The sequence below is a fragment of the Ylistrum balloti genome, unplaced genomic scaffold (genome assembly GCF_031769215.1).
Source record: "Ylistrum balloti isolate Yb309-2 unplaced genomic scaffold, AGI_CSIRO_Ybal_v1 Utg369954, whole genome shotgun sequence".
Taxonomy (NCBI): Eukaryota; Metazoa; Mollusca; class Bivalvia; order Pectinida; family Pectinidae; genus Ylistrum; species Ylistrum balloti.
Window position 1 is genome coordinate 260,895 of NW_026782055.1, and position 19,722 is coordinate 280,616.

Consider the following 19,722-nt stretch of genomic DNA (forward strand, 5'->3'; position numbering starts at 1 on the left):
GTGTGTATATCATTTTGGCGCTTTGCTTTTCATCACGTTTACGCAAACATTTTAAGGATCCATAGTGTTACTATTTAAAGACATTTAATCAAGTTATTTTTGGAATGTCTATTTTCTGTACACATTATATTAACTGGTGACAAGGAATTTTCGGTTATTGTTGTGCAAGCAACTTCAACTGCATGTATATCTAGGAAATACTGCGCATCATTTTTATTTTCTTCCTTCTTTTTTTTTAAATAGAAAATATTATATGCTATGCGTATCGTAACTTGTTTGAAATTGGGTTCTTCTTTTCCATGCACTCATTAAAAATATTATAGCCTTATCACGATGAAATATTTTTCTGCAGAACGTTGTATTAATTTTATATGAAAGGATATGTGCGATCCGGATAAGTAAGCTGAATACTTTTAACCTTTAGAAACGCCCTTTTTTCTGCTTTGATCTAAGCGGCCCTTTTCTTCCAAAATGTAAACATGGCAGCGGTCTGGCAACAAGCACTTGCTTTAGATGCAAAATACAACGCTTACAGGACTCCAAACAACCCACAGTTTAGTAAGAACACGCTAGCGTATAGTTAAATATAATAATGAATCTTAACCTTCTGTACCTCAGTAACGATTACTTGACTACCTGTAACTAGTCAACATCGAGGGGGAAAAGTTTCGACAAATTTTACTAGATTATTAGTGTATGTTTGGTGAAAATGAGCAACTGTTTTCAGAAAAAGTTCACAAGTTATGCCCAAAGTGGTTTTGAAATCAAAATTGTTATAACTATTGCTTTCTACTTAGGTAAACAGTGTGTAAGGTGTCCTTTAACAGGCAGGGCACATGTGTGGGTAATAGTCCTGCATTTGAGGGATAGTTACTGCTTTGAGTAATCAATTAGTTACTCAAATGCAAGATCATACGAAATAGAAACTATAAAGTCCTTTTGCATATATGCAACACAAACCTGACCCAGTAGTAAATCTGAAATGGTGTCTATATCCATAAGAAATATTCATTTAACTAACTTCGTGCTAAAATGATAATTTGTATCACCGACTTTACACTAAAATGTATAGTCATGAAGAGCATTCAGTAAAGTTGTCATTGGTGACCACGAATTTATCGATGTTTGATTTTTAGCCACAAAATTGATAAGCAATACAAATGATAAAGTTTGTGATTCTTACCAGAAGTAAGACAACTGAATCATTCAGTTTTTCTGTAGAAATCAATAATGTTACATTGGTTATTAGACCATGTCTAAAAGATGACATCCTTTGTTGTTGCAAATATTTAAAAGAACTTTGTGTTTTTATTACAAATATTACTGCATTTGGGTAACTAAATGATCACTTTAAATTTAGCAATCAAGAAGTCAAGTAGAAAGCCAAAGATTTATTGAACTTTCCTATATATCAAATAAGATCTATGACTTCTGTTTGACAACACATTCATCTGAAAATTTAGGTAAAAATTGTGGCAAGATGTTATGGTATTACATATCACTTTAAAACTTCCACTTACATTCACAAACATTGCTGTATATATTAAGTTAGTGCCCTTTTTGTGCCATTTGCTATTGAAAACATTTCATTGTTTACATTTTTTGTGTAACCATAGAAAAATAGCCAAAAACACAATATTAGTGTTTACTTTCATTTCCAGGCTACAACTTAAAAACCGTTCAATTCAATTCTACAAAACTTTCTGTATATTTTAAGTTTGTGCCCTAATTGTGCCTTTTGCTATTGACATCACTTTTATTTTTTTTTTAATTTTAAACTATCAAATGTTTCGATTTCTTGTGACTTTTTATATTACACCAGAGCTTATATAGTGTTGCATCAATTCGTTTGTGGACAATACCAGGCTCTATTCAAATATCAACAGTCATACACACAGGATCTACATCAAGATACTAGCTCTTGCTATAAGGTTGATATATAAGATATATATATATATATTATGTTGAATTTGAAGAGATGCAAGGAAAATTTATTGATAATTACTGAAAGAAGATGTTACATTTTGCACAAGCTCTTTCATTCTATCAGATCTTCAGGTGAAAGTAGAATTAGATCATTGAGAGTGATGTCACAATTTGTTATTCCAGTATATCTATCATATTTTGGTTTTACATCAACAGCTGGTTGTGGGGAATAATGCCACACTTTGCATCTTCTTGTTTTTACTGACAAGCACTATTTACATTAACTTGGTGATCTTCAGCAAGCTTGATCAGATAAAACAGTAAATACAAGAATTTATATTAGATGATATTGAGACCTGAAAAAAAAGAATGTGTATTTATTATGATTGCCAGTTTGCTTGTAAATCTAGACATTATAAATAACCTCTATAAATATTCCAACATTTGTTTAGTATAATACACTGTACTATTTAAATCACAGTCTGCAGGTGGAGTAAATAACATTCACTTGTTTTTTTTTCTTTAGGAACATTATACATCAGAAGAAGAAGCCAATTGCTTAGAGAGAATGCCAAATCAGGTGTAAGTAAAATCACTACATATATCATGTTTGTTATAAACCCTTTTGATGCAGTCTCAAAAATTACTTTACAACTCATAATTGATTATCACATGTTCTCATGTAGTGTCAATGATTATTTATTAACTGAAATGTTTGAGAAGGAGGAAAATCTCACCAGAAAGTTAAAAACAGGGATATGTAGAACACAGATATTTAGCAACTTTCAGAAATACTATTTAATGCAGTTTATGATTCAGTAAACCACTTTCCTGATTTATTGTAAATCTTCAAAACTCTTATTGTATTCAATCCTGAAGGAATGCATTAGAATCTCAGACAGCTTTTATTGAGAGAGTTTGCAGCTAATTTATGTATCACAAATCAATTTTGGCCATGGTCAATTGAATAAATCTCTCTAACAAGACATGTTTCTGAACAAGTAACTACAATACCTGGTCTTTCTTTAATTTTAGTACAATTCATCTTTGAAGATGATTGTAGATGATGTCGGCAACTCTCACCCATAATTCTTGTTTAAATCTGTTCCAATTTTTAATTGTGTTAGCAACGGGATCCAGCTGTTCGAAAGGAATACCTTCATCAACGGGCACAGTTACTGACATCCCGATACGGAAGTCCAGCTTTTTCTGACCAGGGGTATAATTTTTTTCTTTTCATTCTTAGTTTTCAACTTGGAACTAGGGGGGGGTGGGGGGGTATAGTTTTTGCATTGTATCCATCTGTCTATGCATCTGTCCTATTGTCCTTTCCATGTCTTGTCCCGACTTTCTCCTACACTACTTGTTACTGGAACCTCATACTTGGAGTATAGGTTCACCTTGGTGAGTCAGTTTGTGATGTTGTTTAGGACTCATACTTAGATATGAGTTGACCTTGATGAGATGGTGTGTCAGTGGGGAACTGATGGGATAAACTGGTGAGATGGTGTGTCACTGGGGGTATGAAGGTTGACATAGGTAAGATGGTGTGTCAGTGGGGAATTGATGGGATAACCTGGTGAGGTGGTGTGTCACTGGGGGTATGAAGGTTGACATAGGTGAGGTGGTGTGTCGCTGGGGGACTGAAGGTTGGCGTGGGTGAGGTGGTGTGTCGCTGGGGGACTGAAGGTTGACATGGGGTAGACTTTAGGTTCACCTTGGTGATGTGGTGTATTGGGGGGAATAACAGAGAGTGCTGACGTAAATCTTGTGAGAAGTACCAGGATGATAACAGATAATATTTTATTTATATTTTATAGATCAGTATTAATATTTGATATATGACAGGATAGCTGGGAATTTTTCAGGAAAGGATCTTAATTGCAAAGAGTCAGAAATGAATTCTATGAAAATGTTGCCTTATTATATGAAACAGATTAAATGCAGTAATTTTTCTTTGTGATATCTGTTTTACTGCAGTATTCCTAAAGATAACTGGAAAAAGTGTCTATTCTCATTGTTAACAAAATATGTTGTAAGTATGATATATATGACAGACAATGTTTGGTGTAATGATCGTATGATAATTTTGATATCCACGGCTTAATTTTCCTGTTTATTTTTCAGGAGTATCAGAAGTCGGTCCTTCAGTATAAGGAGTATAAGCAGAAACACTATGGAGGTATCCAATTACTTTTATACGATATTGTTGTGTCTAGTAGCTAAAGCATTGCTACTACAGAAATGATAATTAAAAACATATTGCTAAGATAAAAATAGAGATAACATGAGTCATAAAGGGTTACCTCTGCAATGCCCTACCCAAATAAAACATAGACCACTTAATGTGCTGAGATCAAGAACTGAGCAGACAATACTATACCTATATGACTTTGTATTAATATCTATGATTGCCTAACTGATCAAGCACGCCTTACACCAGCACAAAAGTATAGGAAAAGAAATCTTGTGAATTTGCATATTTTGACTCCTCAATTATTAGGATATTTCTTTTAAACATTTTATTAATGTTGGCTATTAAAACAAAAATTCTGCAGAGTTTTGACAATCTAGCTATTGGTGTGGATGGGAAGAAGCATCACAGACGCCATCAGAGTGCTGGGTCATTCAAACATGTGTATGAGGGACCAATGAAGCGTGTATATGACAGTATAGAAGTGGTGCCAACTCGGGAGGCTGAAGCCAGCAGGTGTGTTTATTAGGATTATTCTGTACATCAGTTATATGATATAGATATTGTTTGTGTTGGAGTTACACACTACCTTTACTCTGTACATCAGTTATATGATATAGATATTGTTTGTGTTGGAGTTACACACTACCTTTACTCTGTACATCAGTTATATGATATAGATATTGTTTGTGTTGGAGTTACACACTACCTTTACTCTGTACATCAGTTATATGATATAGATATTGTTTGTGTTGGAGTAACACACTACCTTTACTCAGTACATCAGTTATATGATATAGATATTGTTTGTGTTGGAGTAACACACTACCTGTATTCTGTACATCAGTTATATGATATAGATATTGTTTGTGTTGGAGTTACACACTACCTGTATTCTGTACATCAGTTATATGATCTAGATATTGTTTGTGTTGGAGTTACACACTACCTGTATTCTGTACATCAGTTATATGATCTAGATATTGTTTGTTTTGGAGTATCTCAGTATCTAGTTACAGATACTTGTACTTATGCTACATTCCATTTGTATTGAAATGGTAAGGTTGAAAATAATTGTTTACATACTTAGTGAATGTTGAGGACCTCAAGAACAAAATCATTGTGGATGAAAGCCTGAGATAAAACCACCAGATTGCCAAACCAAATTTTATTGAAAGCAGTCATTTTGTGCTGATTATTAACTGACATCAAGACACTTGATCAATCCCTGATTTTATATCCTTTACTTGCAGAGCGATGGCTGGAGGCAAGACTGTGTCAGAAAACTATGCTTTTACAGGAATGCATCATATATTTGATCAGCATAAGGAATCAGGTAGTGATTGTATAATAAATCAACAGTTTGTCAGGATAGTGTTGTATATCAACAGTGGGTCAGGATAGTGTTGTATATCAACAGAGAGTCAGGATAGTGTTGTATATCAACAGTGGGTCAGGATAGTGTTGTATATCAACAGTGGGTCAGGATAGTGTTGTATATCAACAGTGGGTCAGGATAGTGTTGTATATCAACAGTGGGTCAGGATAGTGTTGTATATCAACAGTTTGTCAGGATAGTGTTGTATATCAACAGGGAGTCAGGATAGTGTTGTATATCAACAGGGAGTCAGGATAGTGTTGTATATCAACAGTGGGTCAGGATAGTGTTGTATATCAACAGTGGGTCAGGATAGTGTTGTATATCAACAGTGGGTCAGGATAGTGTTGTATATCAACAGTGGGTCAGGATAGTGTTGTATATCAACAGTGGGTCAGGATAGTGTCGTATATCAACAGTGGGTCAGGATAGTGTTGTATATCTACAGTTTGTCAGGATAGTGTTGTATATCAACAGAGAGTCAGGATAGTGTTGTATATCAACAGTTTGTCAGGATAGTGTTGTATATCAACAGTGGGTCAGGATAGTGTTGTATATCAACAGTGGGTCAACAGTGGGTCAGGATAGTGTTGTATATCAACAGTTTGTCAGGATAGTGTTGTATATCAATAGTTTGTCAGGATAGTGTTGTATATCAACAGTGGGTCAGGATAGTGTTGTATATCAACAGTGGGTCAGGATAGTGTTGTATATCAACAGTTTGTCAGGATAGTGTTGTATATCAACAGTGGGTCAGGATAGTGTTGTATATCAACAGTGGGTCAGGATAGTGTTGTATATCAACAGTGGGTCAGGATAGTGTTGTATATCAACAGTGGGTCAGGATAGTGTTGTATATCAACAGTGGGTCAGGATAGTGTCGTATATCAACAGGGAGTCAGGATAGTGTTGTATATCAACAGAGAGTCAGGATAGTGTCGTATATCAACAGTGGGTCAGGATAGTGTTGTATATCAACAGTTTGTCAGGATAGTGTTGTATATCAACAGTGGGTCAGGATAGTGTTGTATATCAACAGTGGGTCAGGATAGTGTTGTATATCAACAGTGGGTCAGGATAGTGTTGTATATCAACAGTTTGTCAGGATAGTGTTGTATATCAATAGTTTGTCAGGATAGTGTTGTATATCAACAGTGGGTCAGGATAGTGTTGTATATCAACAGTGGGTCAGGATAGTGTTGTATATCAACAGAGAGTCAGGATAGTGTTGTATATCAACAGGGAGTCAGGATAGTGTTGTATATCAACAGAGAGTCAGGATAGTGTTGTATATCAACAGAGAGTCAGGATAGTGTTGTATATCAACAGTGGGTCAGGATAGTGTTGTATATCAACAGTGGGTCAGGATAGTGTTGTATATCAACAGGGAGTCAGGATAGTGTTGTATATCAACAGTGGGTCAGGATAGTGTCGTATATCAACAGTGGGTCAGGATAGTGTCGTATATTAACAGAGAGTCAGGATAGTGTCGTATATCAACAGTGGGTCAGGATATTGTTGTATATCCATATATGGTCATGGTAATGTTAGATATTGACAGTCAGCATGGTATTAGATTAAAGTACAGCTTCTCACTGTTGTCTATTTTAACTGTGCTAGAGGAGAAAAATTGTTTTGGAGTTCAAAAATTTGATTCAGGATTACCATTTTCATGGTAAAAAAATCAAAAAGAATCTGGTTTGTCCCCATCAACAGATCTTACACTCCTGTACAAGTTTTTATTTTTTGTCATTCCTGTAGCTAATTTTGTCTTTTGCATGTAGACTACCCAGAACATCACCAGTTGATAAGTGTCATTATAGTGTTTTTAGCTCGTACTATTACATCTATATGTAAAGAATTGGCCCATTCCTGTCATGAACATGCTGATTCCAATGAGGGAATTTAACATTGATTTGGCTTTCAAGGTTTATTAATTAATTATTAATAATTATGTGAACTGAGAATTGAAAGTGATATTTCACTTTGGCAAGTATGAGGAATTGAAATCTTAACTTTTCCCTGTCTAGAAAATGATGAACTTGATTGTGAAAAATACTTGAACAGTGTAGTTTTAAATCTTAAGTGTACTGCAAAAATAACATGAACTTTATATATTGCATGCTTTTTATAAGTGTGGTTTGAATATTTAAATTTCAGTGACAAGTGTAAAATTTGCTAATGATGACAAGTCCCGTGTAGCATGCTCATCACTGGATGGTACTCTGTCCATCTGCCAAGTCATCCCTCCTCCAGCCACTGTTATTTGTATGTTGAACGGACACTCAGCTGGAGTAACAGGTAACTGTTCCTGATACGATGTCCTCCCAATGCTGTATCTGGTAAGAGTATTGTATGATCGAGGAGCTGCAAAGTAAAGTTGCTGAACATTACCAACACCTTTTATATCATGACCTGCTGGAGCTTGATCCAGTATGAAATTTTTAGGTCACCTGAGACAAAATCTCAAGTGACCTATTGCGATCGCCTTTTGTCTGGTGTTGTCTAGCATAGACAATTACATTTTGACTTCTTCTCAAGAACCAAAAGGCCCACGGTCATGGTATAGGGCCAGTAGGATGCTGGGATTTTTTTATGTGGAGACATTTTATGTTAAATCTCTCACGAAATGTACCTGCATATTTCTCTAGAGACATTATATGTGAAACTTCACTGTATACATTTCTCTAGAGACATAAAAATAATGTATTTCTGACGTTGCTGTATTTCAGATTTTGTGTGGTCTCTGTCTAATGATGTGATCCTATCAGTGTCGTTTGATGGTACAGCTAGACTGTGGGATGTTGCTGCGGGCAAGTGCATGCGAGTCATCAATGACAACACAGGAGCAGAACTACTTTGTTGTGTGTTTCAACCCCTCAACAACAACATGTTTGTTGTATCCTTCTCAAGCTCTGATCATATCTGTAATATAGCACAACTTTTATGGTTCTGTCTTTATTCAATAAACTATACTTGTTTTAAGTGATGTTGATATGTGTGGCCATGTTTTAAAATACCTTAAACTACAATTAGTTTTTCAAATTAGATGATAGCATACTTCTATACATTAAATTTATTAATATTTTAGTAATTGTGACCTGTGTGGACTTTCAAAGAAAAAAATCACAAAAAATGTTATACTTCATATTTTTGAAAAACATTATTTCTCGGATAAATTGCAGTGACCTTTGTCTTCTTTTTATGAATCAGGTCATTGATTGTAGTTAGTTAGTGTCCCTATTACTGCTGTGAAAGGAATAGGTTACCACTGGCTAAAGATATCTCCTCATTCTGGGGTAATTTTCTGTCACAGACAAGTTACACATGTGCCTTAACAAAATTCAGACAGGTAACAGTAAAGGACAGGTGCAAATGATGAATGTGTCTACAGGAAAAGGAAACAAGGTAATAATTTAGGTAGACATATTAAATGTGTCTGAAGGAAACAATGTAATACTTTAGGTAGATGTGTTGAATGTGTCTGAAGGAAACAATGTAATACTGTAGGTAGACATATTAAATGTGTCTGAAGGAAACAATGTAATACTTTAGGTAGATGTGTTGAATGTGTCTGAAGGAAACAATGTAATACTGTAGGTAGATGTATTGTATGTGTCTACAGGAAACAATGTAATACTGTAGGTAGACATATTAAATGTGTCTGAAGGAAACAATGTAATACTGTAGGTAGACATATTAAATGTGTCTGAAGGAAACAATGTAATACTGCAGGTAGACATAGTAAATGTGTCTGAAGGAAACAAGGTAATACTTTAGTAGACATATTAAATGTGTCTACAGGAAACAATGTAATACTGTAGGTAGATGTGTTGAATGTGTCTGAAGGAAACAATGTAATACTGTAGGTAGACATATTAAATGTGTCTGAAGGAAACAATGTAATACTGTAGGTAGACATATTAAATGTGTCTGAAGGAAACAATGTAATACTGCAGGTAGACATAGTAAATGTGTCTGAAGGAAACAAGGTAATACTTTAGTAGACATATTAAATGTGTCTGAAGGAAACAATGTAATACTGTAGGTAGACATATTAAATGTGTCTGAAGGAAACAATGTAATACTTAAGGTAGATGTGTTGAATGTGTCTGAAGGAAGGTAAACAATGTGTGTAAACTGTAGGTAGACATATTAAATGTGTCTGAAGGAAACAATGTAATACTGTAGGTAGACATATTAAATGTGTCTGAAGGAAACAATGTAATACTGCAGGGACATAGTAAATGTGTTGAATGTGTGTACAGGAAACAATGTAATACTGTAGGTAATGTGTTGAATGTGTCTGAAGGAAACAATGTAATACTGTAGGTAGACATATTAAATGTGTCTGAAGGAAACAATGTAATACTGTAGGTAGACATATTAAATGTGTCTGAAGGAAACAATGTAATACTGCAGGTAGACATAGTAAATGTGTCTGAAGGAAACAAGGTAATACTTTAGTAGACATATTAAATGTGTCTACAGGAAACAATGTAATACTGTAGGTAGATGTGTTGAATGTGTCTGAAGGAAACAATGTAATACTGTAGGTAGATGTGTTGAATGTGTCTGAAGGAAACAATGTAATACTGTAGGTAGATGTGTTGAATGTGTCTGAAGGAAACAATGTAATACTGTAGGTAGACATATTAAATGTGTCTGAAGGAAACAATGTAATACTGTAGGTAGACATGAAGGAAACAAGGTAATACTGTAAATGTGTTGAAGGAAACAATGTAATACTTTAGGTAGATGTGTTGAATGTAGGAAACAATGTAATACTGTAGGTAGATGTGTTGAATGTGTCTACAGGAAACAATGTAATACTGTAGGTAGACATATTAAATGTGTCTGAAGGAAACAATGTAATACTGTAGGTAGACATATTAAATGTGTCTGAAGGAAACAATGTAATACTGTAGGTAGATGTGTTGAATGTGTCTGAAGGAAACAAGGTAATACTGTAGGTAGATGTGTTGAATGTGTCTGAAGGAAACAATGTAATACTGTAGGTAGATGTGTTGAATGTGTCTGAAGGAAACAATGTAATACTGTAGGTAGACATATTAAATGTGTCTGAAGGAAACAATGTAATACTGTAGGTAGAATGTGTGAAGGAAACAATGTAAATGTGTCTGAAGGAAACAATGTAATACTGTAGGTAGACATATTAAATGTGTCTGAAGGAAACAATGTAATACTGTAGGTAGATGTGTTGAATGTGTCTGAAGGAAACAATGTAATACTGTAGGTAGATGTGTTGAATGTGTCTGAAGGAAACAATGTAATACTGTAGGTAGAATGTTAAATGTGTCTGAAGGAAACAATGTAATACTGTAGGTAGATGTGTTGAATGTGTCTGAAGGAAACAATGTAATACTGTAGGTAGATTTTTTTAATGTGTCTGAAGGAATCAATGTAATACTGTAGGTAGATGTGTTGAATGTGTCTGAAGGAAACAAGGTAATACTGTAGGTAGATGTGTTGAATGTGTCTGAAGGAAACAATGTAATACTGTAGGTAGATGTGTTATGGTAGATGTGTTGAATGTGTCTGAAGGAAACAAGTAACATATTAAACTGTAATACATGTAGGTAGATGTGTTGAATGTGTCTGAAGGAAACAATGTAATACTGACATATTATGGTAGATGTGTTGAATGTGTCTGAAGGAAACAATGTAATACTGTAGGTAGATGTGTTGAATGTGTCTGAAGGAAACAATGTAATACTGTAGGTAGATGTGTTGAATGTGTCTGAAGGAAACAATGTAATACTTAAGGTAGATGTGTTGAATGTGTCTGAAGGAAACAATGTAATACTGTAGGTAGATGTGTTGAATGTGTCTACAGGAAACAATGTAATACTGTAGGTAGATGTGTTGAATGTGTAGGAAACAATGTAATACTGTTAGATGTGTTGAATGTGTCTGAAGGAAACAATGTAATACTGTAGGTAGACATATTAAATGTGTCTGAAGGAAACAATGTAATACTGTAGGTAGATGTGTTGAATGTGTCTGAAGGAAACAATGTAATACTGTAGGTAGACATATTAAATGTGTCTGAAGGAAACAATAGGTAATACTGTAGGTAGACATATTAAATGTGTCTGAAGGTGTTAGGAATGTGTTGAATGTGTCTGAAGGAAACAAGGTAATACTGTAGGTAGATGTGTTGAATATGTCTGAAGGAAACAATGTAATACTGTAGGTAGACATATTAAATGTGTCTGAAGGAAACAAGGTAATACTGTAGGTAGATGTGTTGAATGTGTCTGAAGGAAACAAGGTAATACTGTAGGTAGATGTGTTGAATGTGTCTGAAGGAAGCAATGTAATACTGTAGGTAGATGTGTTGAATGTGTCTGAAGGAAACAAGGTAATACTGTAGGTAGATGTGTTGAATGTGTCTGAAGGAAACAATGTAATACTGTAGGTAGATGTGTTGAATGTGTCTGAAGGAAACAATGTAATACTGTAGGTAGACATATTAAATGTGTCTGAAGGAAACAATGTAATACTGCAGGTAGACATAGTAAATGTGTCTGAAGGAAACAAGGTAATACTTTAGTAGACATATTAAATGTGTTTACAGGAAACAATGTAATACTGTAGGTAGATGTGTTGAATGTGTCTGAAGGAAACAATGTAATACTGTAGGTAGACATATTAAATGTGTCTGAAGGAAACAATGTAATACTGTAGGTAGACATATTAAATGTGTCTACAGGAAACAAGGTAATACTGTAGGTAGATGTGTTGAATGTGTCTGAAGGAAACAATGTAATACTGTAGGTAGATGTGTTGAATGTGTCTGAAGGAAACAAGGTAATACTGTAGGTAGATGTGTTGAATGTGTCTGAAGGAAACAATGTAATACTGTAGGTAGATGTGTTGAATGTGTCTGAAGGAAACAAGGTAATACTGTAGGTAGATGTGTTGAATGTGTCTGAAGGAAACAATGTAATACTGTAGGTAGATGTGTTGAATGTGTCTGAAGGAAACAATGTAATACTGTAGGTAGACATATTAAATGTGTCTGAAGGAAACAATGTAATACTGTAGGTAGATGTGTTGAATGTGTCTGAAGGAAACAATGTAATACTGTAGGTAGACATATTAAATGTGTCTGAAGGAAACAATGTAATACTGTAGGTAGACATATTAAATGTGTCTGAAGGAAACAAGGTAATACTGTAGGTAGATGTGTTGAATGTGTCTGAAGGAAACAAGGTAATACTGTAGGTAGACATATTAAATGTGTCTGAAGGAAACAATGTAATACTGTAGGTGGACATATTAAATGTGTCTGAAGGAAACAAGGTAATACTATAGGTAGATGTGTTGAATGTGTCTGAAGGAAACAAGGTAATACTGTAGGTAGATGTGTTGAATATGTCTGAAGGAAACAATGTAATACTGTAGGTAGACATATTAAATGTGTCTGAAGGAAACAAGGTAATACTGTAGGTAGATGTGTTGAATGTGTCTGAAGGAAACAAGGTAATACTGTAGGTAGATGTGTTGAATGTGTCTGAAGGAAGCAATGTAATACTGTAGGTAGATGTGTTGAATGTGTCTGAAGGAAACAAGGTAATACTGTAGGTAGATGTGTTGAATGTGTCTGAAGGAAACAATGTAATACTGTAGGTAGATGTGTTGAATGTGTCTGAAGGAAACAATGTAATACTGTAGGTAGATGTGTTGAATGTGTCTGAAGGAAACAAGGTAATACTGTAGGTAGATGTGTTGAATGTGTCTACAGGAAATAAGGTTCTTATGTGGGTATATATGAGGAATGATCCTGCCAGGAACAGACCATAATTTGTATTTTGATGAAATGTGCAATTTAATTTGCCACTGCATATTTCTTGGAAATACTGGAGTCTCCATTATGAATAAAATTCTTTTTTTCTGACTTCTTAGAACCTACAGCATAAATTACTTTGATTAGGCTTTGCTTTTGTCACAGTTCCTTTAGCTCTTTCAATGAAGTCTTATGATAGAAAATGATAAGTAGGATGAATGTAAACCCTGAATGTGATGTCACTTTGCTTCAGGGAGGAAGTAGTAAAGTGACGGGTAAGGCAATGGCTTTGGCCTTTGACACGACAGGTCGCATCCTCTGGGCAGGCGATGACAAGGGGTCAATCTTCTCTTTCACTGTAGATGTGGCTACAGGGAAACTTACAAAAACACGAAGGTCAGTTTATCTCAAGGTTAAAACACAAACATCAGTTTTATTCAACTTTAAAACACAAAGGTCTGTTTATCTCAGGTTTGAAACACGAAGGTCAGTTTTTCTCAAGGTAAAACACGAAGGTCAGTTTATCTCAGGTTTAAAACACGAAGGTCAGTTTATCTCAATTTTAAAAATGAAGGTCAATTTATCTCATTATTAAAAAGTTTGTTTTTCTCCAATGTATAGTAAAGATCAAATAGACTTTATACTACAGCTATAACTGTGTCTTCTGAACTCTATATCTGTATCACAAATTAATCTGTTAAACTCATTTCAGCTATAGGAAATGTCATAATCGTGGTACAATTATAATATTGTTAGATTTGATACTGTACACAGATTATTTTTACTTGCCAAAGTTGAGTTTGAGTTTTTAAGTATGGATAATTGCAGTACAAAATGTACTTAGATTTCACTGTTGCCGAAATTTTATTTCAGAATAACGGTGAGCGATGGAAGTGCCATTACCAGTATCTCCTCTCGCTCCTGGATCAGTCGAGAAGCACGAGATCCATCACTCTTGGTCAACAGCTGTATCAGTGCTATGTGCCTTTTCAAGTAAGAGATCAATTATTTCATCATGTCTTGGATTTAACAATAGAGTTTTTAAGAATGGAGTTCTCTGAAAAATATAGCCAATTCTAAAACTTTACACCAATTTCTTTATGTTAAATCACGTATCTAATATGATCATATTTTTTTTGTAAATGATGAGAGATATAATATGTGATTAGATATTACACAAAGCAAATCTATTTCTTGCACATATACCTGGTACATGTATTTGACAAATATTACACAGAAGGATCAGTTTGTGATTAACACTGATTTGTACCAATCTGTTTGGTGTTCAGTTTTTACATCGCCAACTTTTTTTGTCTGTGATAGGCTGTAAGCAGATGATGGTGATTGATGTTCAGTTTTAATTTTTTCCTTGTCTCTGACAGGGTGGTGACAGATGATGGGGGTTTACAGCTAAAGAAGACATTCCCAGTGAAACAGAAGAAGTGTCATATCCGTAGTACCTTTTGTCCTCTCATGTCTTTCCGTCAGGGAGCTTGTGTAGGCAAGTATTGAAACTGATAAAAATGTTTAATATACATCAATGTTAAAATATAGATTGTGTCTCTCTATATGTTAGTTACATTAGTTTTTGTCACAGAGTTTTAATTCTTTCTTTAGGACTTTATAAACATGTTTGTTTTAGCAATAGATTGTGTTTCTTAAAACAGATTTTTGAAATATTATAAAATATGTGGAATATTGTTTGCAGTGTCTGGCAGTGAGGACATGTGTGTATACTTCTTTGATGTTGGTAAGGACAACAAACCTTGTGTCAACAAACTGCTCGGTCACTCAGCTCCTGTGTTAGATGTATGTTTCAACTGTGATGAGAGCCTGCTTGCCTCATGTGATGAACTAGGAATGGTGATCATCTGGAAGCGAGAAGGAAAGCAGGGGATGATTTAATGGCTGTGTGTAATTTCATGCTATCTGACCCTGGGGTTACTGGTATATCAGATGTACACAGGGCCTCATTATTATCTCTGTTGATTCTTAGAGTCATATCATTCAAGATAATTCTTCATTCTATAATTCTAATATTAGTTCATTGACAGTGACCTACAATAGTGTCGCAGGATTTCTAATCAATTTTCCGTTTTGATTCATTCTGGAGCCATTTTATTGTGCAATAAGTGAGTGAGAGTTTAGTGTGCTATTGTTAATCTGTTACCATTTAATGATAGGTGGTTGTTGGTGACCAAGTGATGAGAGGAGGAGGCGGATAATGTTAATCAAAGTATTGGTGTTTCCTTTCTAGAAATGATCAGAAGTGTCCAGAAGTCTAGAATTCCTAACACTACACAGTATACTTTGTTCTACTGATGAGTCCTACAGGATTCAGAGTCATGTTACAGAAAATCAAGTCTTATCAACACATTACACCTCTGACCATTTCTGGCCAGTCACTGTCTAGATGGTAAAGAATACCTTGTGATTTTTAATATATAATTTTGTCACTTTGTGTGTCCCTCACACAGCTTGTGTACTAGATATTTCCTGAACATATTTAGTCCATATTCAAACCACAGTATCACAAAATTGTGTGTATCTGTAAAGATTTCAAAGTCAAAGGTAAAACTTGACAGCTTTCAAAATAATAAATAACCTCTGAGTAGATTTAGTTAGTCATATCATATTGTTACAACACAAACTTTGAAATTATACTTGATAGTCATTGGTTGAGGTTAAAGGTCATATATGACAAAGTTTTAAATAGAAGCTTGTGAACAAGATGGCATTAGTATCTCATAATCTCCTAAAGAGATTGAGTTCATATTTACATCATAGTAACATAACTTGAAATCTTCCATGTATTACACAGATATTTGTTTTTCAGCTGCCAAAAAGAAATGGTCACTGGTTACACTTGACCACTTTTGAAATAAAAAGCTTGTGTGCGAGATATCATATTCAAAAAATAGCATTACAACATGTTACATGCATTCTTAAGATTTTTCCTGGTCGTTGTTAAGGTTGAAAAGTCAAAGGTAACACTTAGCAAATTTGAAATAAAAACATAAGGGAGTAAGAGGTATATCTATCATAGCACCTGCTTATTTAATTATTTTCTTTTGCTTGTAATATGAATGAGTTCTGTTTAGTTAGTCGGTTTATTGATTGTTAATTTATTTTGTTATGCTTTTTTTATTTAGATATAAATGTATTCAGTTGATAACGACCATCTCGTACACTGTGTACGTCAGTGCTAGTATGCTCTACACTGGTCACTTGTCTGATGAAGGTGACAGAGTTGTCATCAAAACCTCACACTATTCTTCTGATTGTGTGATGAGAATTTCTATTATAATGGTTCATGGTGAAATGTAAGAAAGCCTTACTCCAAGTAGTGAGACATTCTTCACCATGAAAAGTGAGAGCATCGGCTCATTGGATGATAGACTTACATTAGTTACAGACCAATTTTCTGTTTGACTTTAGAGGCTTCTGTCTGTACTTTTAATACTGCAGAAATCGGTTACTTGACTATGAAGAAAGAGTGCTAACATATCTATGTCAGAGAATATCCATTTTCTGAAATGGTCCACAAAGATAGGAATAATTCAGTTCTTTGTGTTTTTGTGTCTACATGTAACTTGTAGAGTCTCCTTATGATTGTGTCCTATGATTCTGTTAGGGTTATTTAGGAGAGTAACTTAATATGTCTGTGATGTAAAACTTAAGGACATTTTTTTTCCATTTACAATAAATGTGATAGTTCTCTAAGCATTCCTGTAATTGAAATGTCAAAGTGTTGCAGTTTTCCACATTCCACTTGAAAGTTAAATTGATATTTCATATAAATGTTAATAATCTGTGTATTTACTGCTTCCAAACGGTTTGTCATAGATTTTTTTTTATTTTACAACACGACATACCGGTAACTTATAATGAATATTCTACAAATATTCCAGACTTGTTTGAATCCCGAGTATCATGAAGCCATCAATTTATGTTGATTTCGTGGATACTGTTTATTCACCAATTCATGTGTTACCAGATGAATGAATCAAACAGCAGATTTTAGTATGGGTGGAATTCTATCTATAACACAAAATCAAGTGCCCATGTAAAAATTATTGTTTGAAAAACCATGTAACCTAATCCACATGAAAACGTGATTTCACAGTACCATGAAATTGATTACACCTGGAAATGGAACTTCTGTGTGACAAGGATACTGTTAAACCTATATACTTGTACTTAACTAAGTGATGTTTGATACAAGATGTGCCTTAATTTCTGTCCTTGGTGTTTACATAGGTTTTAATTATGTCAAGGATACCTACTAATGTATGTTATATAACACGTGCAATATAAGTTATAATTGTAAATCTGTTGTTATTTGCAGTATGTGTTTAAGTTGATGGTTTCATGCAAAACATTGGATTTCCTGTGTTTTATCATATTGAAAATCATATTATTACAGAAAGCTCAATTTGCTGACAGGTATATCCTATACGTCCATATGTTTATATTGTTGTGACCTAGCTATGTCATATTGTTAAAGTGTTTACAACATCTTGTCATTTTTTCATTGTTGACACGTTTATTTCATATTGCTAGTGCTGTGACATCTGTCATGTTGCCACATTGTGACATATTGATGTCATTCTGCTACAGTGTTGTGATATGTCATAATGCTAGTGTTGTAATATATCATATTGTTACACTGTTGTAATATATCATATTGTTACATTGTTGTAATATGTCATATTGTTACATTGTTGTAATATATCATATTGTTACATTGTTGTAATATATCATATTGTTACACTGTTGTAATATATCATATTGTTACATTGTTGTGATATGTGATATTGCTACATTGTTGTAATATATCATATTGTTACACTGTTGTAATATATCATATTGTTACACTGTTGTGATATGTCATATTGTTACACTGTTGTGATATGTCATATTGCTACATTTTTGTGACATGTCATATTGCTACATTGTTGTGACATATGTCAGATTGCTACATTGTTGTGATATGTCAGATTGCTACATTGTTATGACATATGTCAGATTGCTACATTGTTGTGACATATGTCAGATTGCTACTGTGTTGTGATGTCAGATTGCTACATTGTTGTGACATATGTCATATTGTTACATTGTTGTGATATGTCATATTGTTACACTGTTGTGATATGTCAGATTGTTACTGTGTTGTGATATGTCATATTGCTACATTGTTGTGACATATGTCATATTGTTACACTGTTGTGATATGTCATATTGTTACTGTGTTGTGATATGTCATATTGCTACATTGTTGTGACATATGTCATATTGTTACACTGTTGTAATATGTCATATTGTTAATGTGTTGTGATATGTCATATTGCTACATTGTTGTGACATATGTCAGATTGCTACATTGTTGTGACATATGTCATATTGCTACATTGTTGTGACATGTCATATTGCTACATTGATGTGACATATGTCATATTGCTACATTGTTGTGACATCAATTTCGGTAAGGTTTTTCTTAATCCCTGTTGAAGGAGGACTGTGTATGTATCCTTATATAGCCAGAGTTGACACTAAATCAGGGATTATTTTCATATCAGTCTGTTTGTATTGTGAATTAGTACCTTATACCCTCTGATTTATTAACCTTGAATAGCATACTAACTCCAGCAGTGTGTTGTTAAATTCAGGTGAATAGTGTACTTTACAGGTATAGCAATAAATTCCACTTGTACAATATTGCATGAATCACAATCATCACCTTGTTGGATTCACTTTCATAAAGTATATGTTGTTCACATATACATTTTTACAAAAATATCACGTAGTGATCAAAGATTTGTCATATCCATAAGCTTTTGAAATATATTAATGGAATGTTGTGATGAGAAGATGTGCTGGAAGACAGTAAACAAAACATCATGGAAAGTTAGGGGTATGTTCTGGCCAGATCAAGTTTACACTCCGAAACAGTCAGAGTGAATGTGAGAAAATAACCAACCTATTGTCAGTTTCATTTTTTTTAGTTGATGCAATGCAAAATCTTTAATGCATTATATTTCAAGGAGAAATAAGTTATAATTTATGAACTCTGGATAGTTGCTAGGATATCAGAAAGTTGTTTTGAAAGGACCACGATTTACGATTGTACTGTTTATTGTCTAAATAAATATTTGATCAAAACGTTGATGTTTCACATAAACAATATTGCCAAAATCATACCCCTTACTTTGGTCTGGAAACTAATTTGACCCTGATTTGAGAAATGTACTTAAAACAATATGAAAATTGTTTGTTATCTGTTTTTGCCTGTAGAATTTAAATATTATTTGGAAAATGGAGAGGAATTAATATCAGTATCAGAATTGTCTGTGTTGTTGTCTGTTTTATAGTAGGTTTATTTAAAGCTGTTTAGCAATGCTCAATTCATCG

General features: G+C 34.0%; 1 protein-coding gene across 1 annotated transcript; it reads left to right on the top strand.

Moving 5' to 3' along the window:
- The first annotated feature begins 479 nt into the window (after positions 1–479).
- LOC132547405 (WD repeat-containing protein 13-like) lies at positions 480–18,024 on the top strand. The gene is made up of 13 exons (XM_060211163.1): positions 480–558; positions 2,453–2,508; positions 3,054–3,145; positions 4,054–4,108; positions 4,485–4,636; positions 5,374–5,456; positions 7,659–7,799; positions 8,231–8,397; positions 8,847–8,906; positions 13,565–13,707; positions 14,185–14,304; positions 14,694–14,812; positions 15,020–18,024. Exons 1-13 carry the CDS (start codon positions 480–482, stop codon positions 15,214–15,216), a joined length of 1,464 nt encoding a protein of 487 aa, XP_060067146.1. The 3' UTR covers positions 15,217–18,024.
- Positions 18,025–19,722: the final 1,698 nt, after the last annotated feature.

What these genes read in the sequence shown, in the direction of transcription:
- LOC132547405 (XM_060211163.1), top strand. Translation starts at nt 480, where the DNA reads ATGGCAGCGGTCTGGCAACAAGCACTTGCTTTAGATGCAAAATACAAC. An exon ending in TAAGCAGAAACACTATGGAG is followed by an intron (nt 4,109 to 4,484) that starts GTATCCAATTAC and finishes AAAATTCTGCAG; the next exon opens with AGTTTTGACAATCTAGCTAT. An exon ending in AAACTTACAAAAACACGAAG is followed by an intron (nt 13,708 to 14,184) that starts GTCAGTTTATCT and finishes ATTTTATTTCAG; the next exon opens with AATAACGGTGAGCGATGGAA.